General features: G+C 43.1%; 1 protein-coding gene across 1 annotated transcript in view; it reads right to left on the bottom strand.

The window, feature by feature from the left end:
* Positions 1–9,606, bottom strand: part of LOC119409615 (thrombospondin type-1 domain-containing protein 7A) — a 351,078-nt gene that overhangs the window by 46,740 nt on the left and 294,732 nt on the right. Inside the window, exons 16-17 of the mRNA XM_037676515.1 lie at positions 8,648–8,801; positions 4,945–5,086 (exon numbers count right to left, since the gene is read on the bottom strand). Coding sequence (XP_037532443.1) covers positions 4,945–5,086; positions 8,648–8,801 — 296 coding nt within the window. The remainder of the gene's footprint in view (positions 1–4,944; positions 5,087–8,647; positions 8,802–9,606) is intronic.

Here is a 9,606-nt window from a genome sequence, read left to right as displayed (position 1 = left end):
GGCGGGGCGCCCGGTTCTGTTGGAGGGGCGGGGCGCTCGGTTCTGTTGGAGGTGGCGGGGCGCCCGGCTTTATAACAGTAGGGGAAACGCTGCAGACAAATTGTGGTCGTCAGTTCTGGGACAACCTGGAAACCTTCAGCGAGGAGAATTTCCAACGTTCTCTTCAAGTAGATCCAACTTTTACAAACCATCCCTGCACTTTTTGACAGATCTACACAGACATGCGCACAAAGCTTTAAAGTAGGAGAACTTTACGGCTGCCACCGTTTCACCTCGTCGTCTGAATAAAAACTTTCTGTTCATGTTGGCAAAAACAAAGTGACGTCCATTACAAATGGTGGAAAACCAGTAACAAGTTCCCTCTCCCCAGTGACACACTGCCACTTCTTCTGGGAGATCCCAAGGTTTTCCCAGGTCAGAGAGGATATGTAATCCTTCCAGAAAATTCTGGGTCTGCCTCCCAGTGGGAAGTAACTGAAAAACCTCCAAAGGTAAGCATCCATGCAGCATCCTAATCTGGTACCCAAAGTACCTTCTGACTCCTTTCAATGCAGAGGAGCAGTGGCTCCTGTTCTCCGCTCCCCTGGATGATGACGCTTCTCACCAGCCAACCTGGAGGAAACTCACTGGATCTTAGGATCTTGATATCTCAGTCATGATCCATACCTCATGAGCGTAGATATGGGTTGGACCACAGACGGACAGTAAATGGAGATGTTCATCATTTCACCCAGCTGTTTTCTTTTCACTTCAACTGACTTAAGCAACACCTTCATCATTGCAAACAAAGCCCTAATCCAGTGGTTTCCAACCCTGGTCCTTGAAGAACACGATCCTGCATGTTCTAGTTGTTTCCCTGCTCACCTGATTTGAATGAATGGGCGATCAACAGGCTTCTTCAGAACAGAAGGAATGAATCAAATCACTGAATCAGGTGTGTTGGAGAAGGGAAACAACTGACACATGCAGGATGGTGTTCCTCAAGGACCACGTTTGGGACCCACTGCCATAATCAGTCCATCCATGTCCTGCTCAATCCTCGTGAACAAGACTAACAGATACTTGAACTCATGGTCTGAACGATCAGGTCTGATTAAAAGTGGAATTTTCATTTATAGGAATCAAAGAAGAGTTCCTTCCTGGACAATTCCCATCGGCACAGGAAATAATTCAATTCAGTTTATTTATAAAGCGCCAAATCACAACAAAGTTGTCTCAGGGCACTTTACTAATGGGCTTTTATGCATGTTCCTGTAAAGTTCTCTATCTAAGAAAAAGAACTAAAAGAACTACACAGCTAAGACGAGATGAAACAAACAGTGTAGGCGTTCATCAGAATGTTGCCAGACTCAGTAAATGTTGATGGTCACAGCGTTTTGTGTGTTGCAACGAGAGGAAAAAAGGAAGCGGTTTAAGAAATCAGGTACTGACCGTTTTTTAAGACAAAGAAATGGGATAATTAACCAAATGCTTCATTAGTTCTGACAAACCTGAAGTCAGAAGCAGCAGCATCGGAGAATCACTGCAGTTACAACCTGAACATATGTCTCTGCACAGAAAGCAGACGTCTGGAGTCCATCCCTTCAGAGCTGTTATTACTTCATAACATCACGTAAAAAAAGATTCAAATACTAAAAATTAAAATGCTAATGACCTGACTGCAGAGTGGAGCTGGGTGTGAAATATGAGACGGATCCGAGTGACAGTCAAACCTCGTGTTTCTGCATTTCTGTGCTCTGTAGGTGAAGTGAGACGACAGAGAAACCAAACCCAAAGTGACACCGTTCAGACGTGTCCAGACGCATCAGATTCACACTTCAGACTGAATTAATCCCACAAAGTGAGAAACTGCAACACGCGGTTTTTCAGAGACACAAGCAGACATGTCTCACGTTGAATCCTGCACTTTAAAAACGTTGTTAGCTGCAGAACTGAGACAAAAATCCCAGCTCTCTACGAGACTATCCGAACATATGCGCATACAATCTGCACCTAAAGCTGCCAGATGAGTCAGCAGTGCTGTGCATGCTTCGGTTGCATAATACATTTTAGTCCATTGATGCAATCACCTTGAGATGGTCCGTGTGTTTTCTGTTCTCTTTAAAGTCAGGCTCTGTAAAGTTCTTGGCTGCTGCTCACTGCTGATAACGAAATAATACGCCGTCTGGAAAGTGGTCATTTAAAACGTCTTAAATTTTACTTAAATAAAAATGGTTGCCATCACCTTCTTTCATGACTGCGTTGAGCTGTTTGTGCCAAGTTTTCACCTTATAAGGGAATGAAAAGCAGCATCAGTTTTAGTTTTCCTGATAAACCTCTACAGAAACATCTAAAAAATGATGTCTGTGAGGAGAAAAGGCAACATTTTATTTCAAAGTCAAGATGCCGATACCTTTAAATCACCTGAGTGTGTCGTTAAAAACACTCTTTTATGACAGAGACTGAGGTATCACTCATGAAATACACCATCCGCTAACAAAGACTGGCTGTTTTTAGCTGCACAGAGCTCGTCTGCAACTCGGGGGATTGTGCCTCCTTCTGCCGAGCGGCTTTGTGACGCTCTGGGGACTGAAAATAAGGAGAGCACAAGAAGAAAGATCGACGGTAAGACACAAAAAGGAAGGGAGAAGGAGCGGAGCCGTGAAGGATAAAGCACCTCAGATGGTTTCTGCAATGACGGTGGAAAAAGATGCTTTACCCAATAATAACTTCGCCTCATTTATTATGCACGTGCACCCTGGGATACGTGGTTTTCACTGCGCTCACACCAGGAGGGATCATGCCACGTATCCCAGTTCAGCTGAACTGGAAGATGGTGATTGTGATCTGCCTAAATTAGTGAGATTGAGCTGTAAAATCATCCTAATATCCTGATGAAACAAAGGTGAAATCTCTCCTTCGGTTCATCGAAACGGTTTGAAGACAGAAATACCAAGAAGCAACATCTGCAGGTGATCTGAAGATATTCCAGAGAGATCCAGAAGGCTGCCAGCTCAAATTACTTTGGGAATGTTTTGGTTTGTTTGTCTCTGAGCAAATCTTTTAACACCAGTGAGAAGAGCTACCTTCTGCAGCAGCTCTAGCATCGAGTCTCTTCAGGTCCGTCTCCATGATGCTCTAACCTGGAACTTTTGTCACTTCCTGTCCGAGTCCTGTTTCAGCGGTGTCTTTAGGATTCATTGTCCTGCTGGAAGGTGGACCTCGGTCCAAGTCTCCAATCTCTGGAAGGCTCTAACAAGCTCTTCTTAAGAATTCCTCTGTTTTTGCTCCATTTATATCTCCTTTACCTCTGACCAGTTCCCCTAAAGCCCGCTGAAGGAAAACACCCCCACAGCATGATACTCCCACCACTGTGCTGTTCTTAGGGTAAGAGATGGTTGTTTTGCCTCAGGCCTGGTGTCCGTGAAGTTTGGTCTCATCTTTCTACACCAGCTTATTTCACAATTTAGTCCTTCCATCTCAGCAGAAGAGCTGCCCAGTTCCATCAGGGTTCTCTTTGATCTTCTGGATCTTTCTCTGATTAACGCCCTCCTCGTCAGCTCCGTAAGTTTTAGTGGGCGACCCTCTCAGCAGGTTTGCAGGGATGGCATCCTTCTTAATGGATTCTATGGAGCACCATGAGGTGTTTGGGGTTAAAGGTTTTTTTTTTAAGCCAAACTTGATCTATACTTCTCCACAACGTAGTCTCTGGTCTGTGTGGAGAGTTCCTTGGTCTTCATGATGTCTCCTGGTTAACGATAGACCTCAGTGCTTGGAAGTGTTGAACTGGTGTTGATTCTGGGAGCTACTATGAAAGGTGTGTACGTACTGAGAACATCTGAGTTACTGGATCTTAGTTCCAGTTTATTTGGCTTCTGAAGGTAATGGTCGGTGCTATAAAGCAAAGGAGCTGAATACATTTGCATGCACCACTTTTCAGTTTTATTATTTTATTTTTGGTTGTAAGGCAACATAATAGAAAGATTAGCAAGAGGGATGGATACTGTTGCAGTGCTGTGTTTCATTGAACATCCATGAGGAGGGACGCTGCTGCTTTAAGATGTGGGATTATGCAATAAAAACAATTTCTGATGAAATTCAGATCAATCACATTTCTACTTTTAATTGTTTTAAAAGTTTGACAGTTTTAGGACAGAAATTAAAAATCAGCCTTTGTAGAGGCAATGTGATGATCTGCAGCTTGAGAAGACTGTCAGCTGAAAAGGTTTTGTGAACGTTTGACGTTTATGCTAACGTGTAAATGAAAGTAAAAGCATGTCGCCCAACGTACTGCGTGCCGAAGTTTAAAAAAGAATTCACGTCGCGTGTTCGCACTCAGTGTTTGTTGGGATGACTCTCAGCTACTGCCACACCACATTTTAGCTCAATATCTGCAAAACTGACCAAGTTATTTCCACTTTAGTGTTTTCTAAGGTCACTGAGCTGTGGCAGCCATCTTGAACTGGTTGACCCCAAAAGTTATCCAGGTGTAGACGAGAGTTTCATCAAGATCCGTCCAACTGTTCATTTTGCTAACAGGCAAATGTTCTGGTTTCTCAACACTTTGCCAAAACCTGTAATTACAGGCAACAACAAGATGTGTGAGATAAAAGTGGCATGAGATGTGAGAAACCATCAGACAAGATGTCTTGCAAAGAGCTGCTTTGAACAGTTTATAGTTGCATGAATTATCAGAAAAGGTTTTACCTCAACAAGAAAGAACGATAAAACCATGAACAGATTTTTCTGTTTAAACATCTCCATAAAAATTCAGTGTGTACCTGAGTCATTGCAGAAAGTCTAAAGCTTTTATTTGACCAAGCTTGGTTTGATTTGGTCACGGTTCTGGCTCAAAAACACGATATCTGAGGCGTCTAACATGAAGCTGCCGCTCTCAGGAGGCACAGGTCCGTCTGAGTTTCATGTTCCAGTCTCCACAACACTTTCATGCTGCAGTTTCTCTACCTGTGATGTTGTAGAAGTAGTTGAAACAGTTGAGATTCAGACGGCAAGGCTCTCTGTCGGTCGTCTCTGGGCACTGCCTTCCCACGGTGGGGTACCGGAGCGCGTATGCTGCTCGCGCTCGACTGTTGTTGCTGGTGCAGGGCTGGAAAAGACACGACGTGGTAAAACACTGGAAAGATGCTGCACAGAAGAATTACATTTTTCTAAAGTCATTAAAGCACAGTTCATTTAAGATTTCCAATATAAATATAATGCTTCATGTATGTTTGAGCATGCTAAATGTAAAAAAAAAAAAAACTAAATGTGCAATTGAATTTATATTTTCTCCCTGAAAGAAATCACTGAAGAGCTGAAGAAGAAATTCTGTCCAGATTGGAAGAAGTTTCAGATTCTCTGGTTTGAAGCTAGGAGACGAACCCGACAGCCTTCTGAACGGCTCCATCGACAGCACCATGAATAAAACATGCGCACAGTCCCGCTGGTGCCTCTGTCGACTTCATGTCGAGAGTGGAATTGTGGGAAGATGGTGCGTCAAGCACAAACGTAGAGAATGGGGTGTGATTAACAATGACCCGGGTGCTGCTGGTAAAAAAATGAAAAGGTGCTCGAGAACCTAAAGTTCTTACAGAAGGGGAGCAAAAACTGAATGAAACCCACGCCCAAACCATCTCAGCCTCGTCTCTTTAATTTGGTCTCTGAACTTCAGCTGTCTTCCTGATGCACTTATTTCTTACCCTGTCCATTGTGGTCACATCAGATCTTTATCTCTGCCACCTCCAGCTCCTCCTCGTCTTTTTATTAGCAATACTGTCTCCAAACCAAACGTCTCAGCATGTCTCACTACCAACTTGTGATCCTCCCTTCTCTTCCCGTCCACCCTGCCTAATCTCTCTTCCAAACCTTCAAGTTGTGTTTAACTGTCATATGCAGGTTAACACAAGGTCAACACAAGGTCAACGGTACAATGAAATGCTCAGGATGAGAAGAACCGATTTGACTCGCTAAAAAAAACAAAGAACAAACAAACAAAAAATACTAAAGCATGCAATAAGGGTACAAAAATAAAGTACCAAAAAGTGAAAAAGTTATAATATTTACGTTTTAAAGAGATACTGAACAACAGCATGGTAGAATTTTAACGGTGCAAGCAGGATGAATTTAAATGAATAAGTATTTCAAGGTAGTAATATAATCTAAAATGCACATGATATACTGTATATTCCACAATGTATATACCTATATACCGGGTATATATAAATACCTCTCTTATGTTCTGCCTGTTGATTTGGATGACCTTCAATTCATCCATTTTCAGTACTTCCACTCCTCACAGCTTCACTGCTCCGTCTCTCAATCACACCCCTGAATTCTGACTTTCATTCCTCTTTTTCCCAGAGCATCCACCTCTCCAGGCTCTCTTCCACCTGCTACCTACTTTCATGACAGATGTCTTGCAAACATAATTGTCCATAGGCTGACTTCATCTGACAACGTGTCCATCACAAACAAGAAGTGGCTCAGAGCTGCTCCCTGATGGTAATCCCATCTAGTCACTGTACATCTCACCAAACAAGGCTCTGTTTTACCCACATCTTCTTCTTCTTTCAGCTTTTCCATCTTCAGGGGTCGCCACAGTGAGTCATCCTCCTCCATCTCACTCTGTCCTCACTCCAACTACCTCCATGTCCTCTCTAACTGCATCCATATGTCTTCTATTTGTCTTTTTCCTTGCAGCTGCATTTCTAACATCATTCTACCAATATACCCACTGTCCTGTTGTCCTCATACGTGTCCTGTACCAGTCTAACATACTTCTCTGCCACTCCAGATTTCCTCATGGAATACCACACCTCCTCCCTCAGCACTCTGTCAGATACTTTAAATCCACAAAGACACAATGGAGTTCTTTCTGACCCTCTCTGTACTTCTCCATCATCATTCTCAAAGCAAAGATGGCATCTGTGGTGCTCTTTCTCAGCATGAAACCATCCTGCTGCTCACAGATAGTCACCTCTCGTCTAAGTCTTGCTTCCACAACTCTCTCCCAGATCTTCATCGTGTGGCTCATCAACCTAATTCCCCTTGTAGTTGCTACAACTCTGTACATCACCCTTGTTCTTAAAAATGGCCACCAGCCTCCAAGACATTTCCAAACCTCCACTGGTCATCAGGTCCTACTGCCTTCCCCTTCTTCATTCTTTTCAGAGCTTTCCGGACTTCACCCTCACTAATCTTTCCCACTTCCTGGTCCACAGTTTCTATGACCTCTACTCTTCTTTCTCTTTCATTCTCTTCCTTCATTAGCTCCTCAAAGTTCTCCTTCCATCTTCCCGTCACACTCTCCTCACTTGTTAGAACATTACCATTCCTATCTTTAATAAGCCTAACCTGCTGCACATCCTTTCCAGCCTGATCCCTCTGTCTCACCAGTTGGTACAAGTCCTTCTCGTCCTCTTTAGTGTCCAGTCGCTCATACAACTCATCATACACCTTCAGCTTTGTCTTTGCTACCTCCCTCTTTGCTCTATTTTTCATCTCTTTAAAGATCAACCGTGCAACATTAATTTCATGTATCATGGGTGGAAGCTAAAATATTATAAAAATATGTATGTATATTTTTTTATGTCATCTACTGTGTTTTTGAGTGCAGTTTAAACTTATGAGACATTTAATTTGTATTCAGAAATTAGAATTTTCAAATACCAAGTCGGGAAAAACGCCTCCAACGTGCAAATTTTGATGCTGACAGTTGGAGATTTCTGACGAACCTTAACATTAAAATTTAATATGGCTGTCTTTGCATAAAAACGACTGATGGCTGCAGTGATACACTTCTCTGTTGGTTTGTTTCTTAATAAATTTGTTGCCCACATCATACCACTGCAGACGCTACAGCGTTTAAATGGAGGCACCACGATAAATCCATTGTTATTGGTCTGTATGGTAATAATCAGCCTGGTTCCTGAGCACAGCAAAATCTTACGCTTTTCCAAGTTACAACTGAAGCTCAGTTAAGTTGAATGCTGCTTAATAAAGAAAGAAAATATTGATTTTAATCAGTCTATTAGTTATTAAAGTGTAGATTTATGTTTTGATGCTGAGATAAAAGTAGCATTGTTGTTCCTGAAAACATAAATCAGATATACTTTTTTTTTTTTGCTTTTACTACAAGTCTCTTATTTGGACTTTACTATCTGCAACAAATTTAATGTTTCTGAGAAAAGGTCTTTTAACCTCCAGTATATTATCTAATAGAGAAAATGATTTTTCATTTTCGTGGCGGTCTGCCAAGTGATGTTCCCAAACCGGGCAGATTATTTCTTGCCTGCATGCAGGTGTGTGCATCGTTAAATGTGAGCTGGAAACCCGCTCCTGAGTTGTTACTCTTTATCATAAATCATCTTCCCTCCCTGCTGAATGCACACTGAGCACGGTGTAATATAGGTGATATATAAGCCACTTTCTCCTGCTTCCCACTTCACGGATCTCCTTTATTCCTCCTTGGTGGACGAGAAATAACCTGTTGACAAAGATTCACACACTGCTCACAATAACACGGTGCAGCCAAAGCTCTGAATTCTTTGAGCCTCGGGGACGATGTTTGTGACAAGAAAAAGATATCGAGATAAATCTCTGTGGGCTTTGCGGAGTTTGTCCTATCTAATCTGTGCCAGGTGCTTCCTGGTCTGGATTCGTCTCTCACCATGCTGCAGCGGCTCCAGGGGCCCCAGTCGTTCAGGACGCAGTCCTCGGGGCAGGGCAGCCGGCTCTCCCGGGCCCCCAGAGGCATCTCTTCTGGGTCGCACAGATAATCCTCCACAGACTCAGACGGGCCGTCCACAGTGTTCAGCATGCACCTGTCGGATCAAAACAGTGAGTTAGATTTATTTTATTTAATATTTCACTGCAGCTTCACGTAAAACAATTTAAAAAGTCAAACTTGAATTTAGCAGAAACATAAACAATTGCACCGCTCCAGGAGGCTGCATGTTGGAGCAGCTCTGTTACTTTCATTCTGATATTTTGCTTTTGGAAACTTTAATTCATCTTTTTCTGGAAGTAAATCACATTTTCTGGATGATTGTTTCCTCTGGTATCAGATGCTGTGCAGCTGGAAGGTTTTTTACTGAAACTTTTTTAGTTTTGGACATTTGTTATGATGCGTAACCATGGCAACAAGGCAGTTTTCTACAACCAACAGCTGATTAACATCTCAAAAACTCAAATAATATCTCAGCTACAGCCCCAAATCTCAAATGAGTTGAAAAGGCTGTTCTGTGGATGCATTCTCATCTACCTGCCAGCTGTGCTCAAGTGCCTGACCACTGAAATCCTGGAACTAGCAGGAAACACGGCTCATGACAGCAGAAGGACAGGATCGTCCCTCGGCACCTACAGTTGTCTGTCCGCAGCGACGAGGAGCTCGGCGGACTGCTGGGAGGAGTGGCCATCATGCTGGGAGGAGTGGCCATCGCTCTGGGAGGAGTATTCAGTCCCCTACAGCCCAGGGGAACCGAGAGGCCAGCTGAGTCTGGGTGGACGGATCGGACGGCATCTGCAGCCAGTTTCTTAGGATCCACTGTGGAATGGACCTTTACAAGAGATCCTTCCTGTCTACAGCCATCAGTATCTCTAACATCTCTTTAAAAAAAAAAAAAAAAA

Source organism: Nematolebias whitei, chromosome 5 (assembly GCF_014905685.2).
Source record: "Nematolebias whitei isolate Nwh7 chromosome 5, NemWhi1, whole genome shotgun sequence".
Lineage (NCBI taxonomy): Eukaryota > Metazoa > Chordata > Actinopteri > Cyprinodontiformes > Rivulidae > Nematolebias > Nematolebias whitei.
The sequence above is the reverse complement of the archived record's forward strand: the minus strand, read 5'-3'. Positions and strand labels throughout refer to the sequence as shown.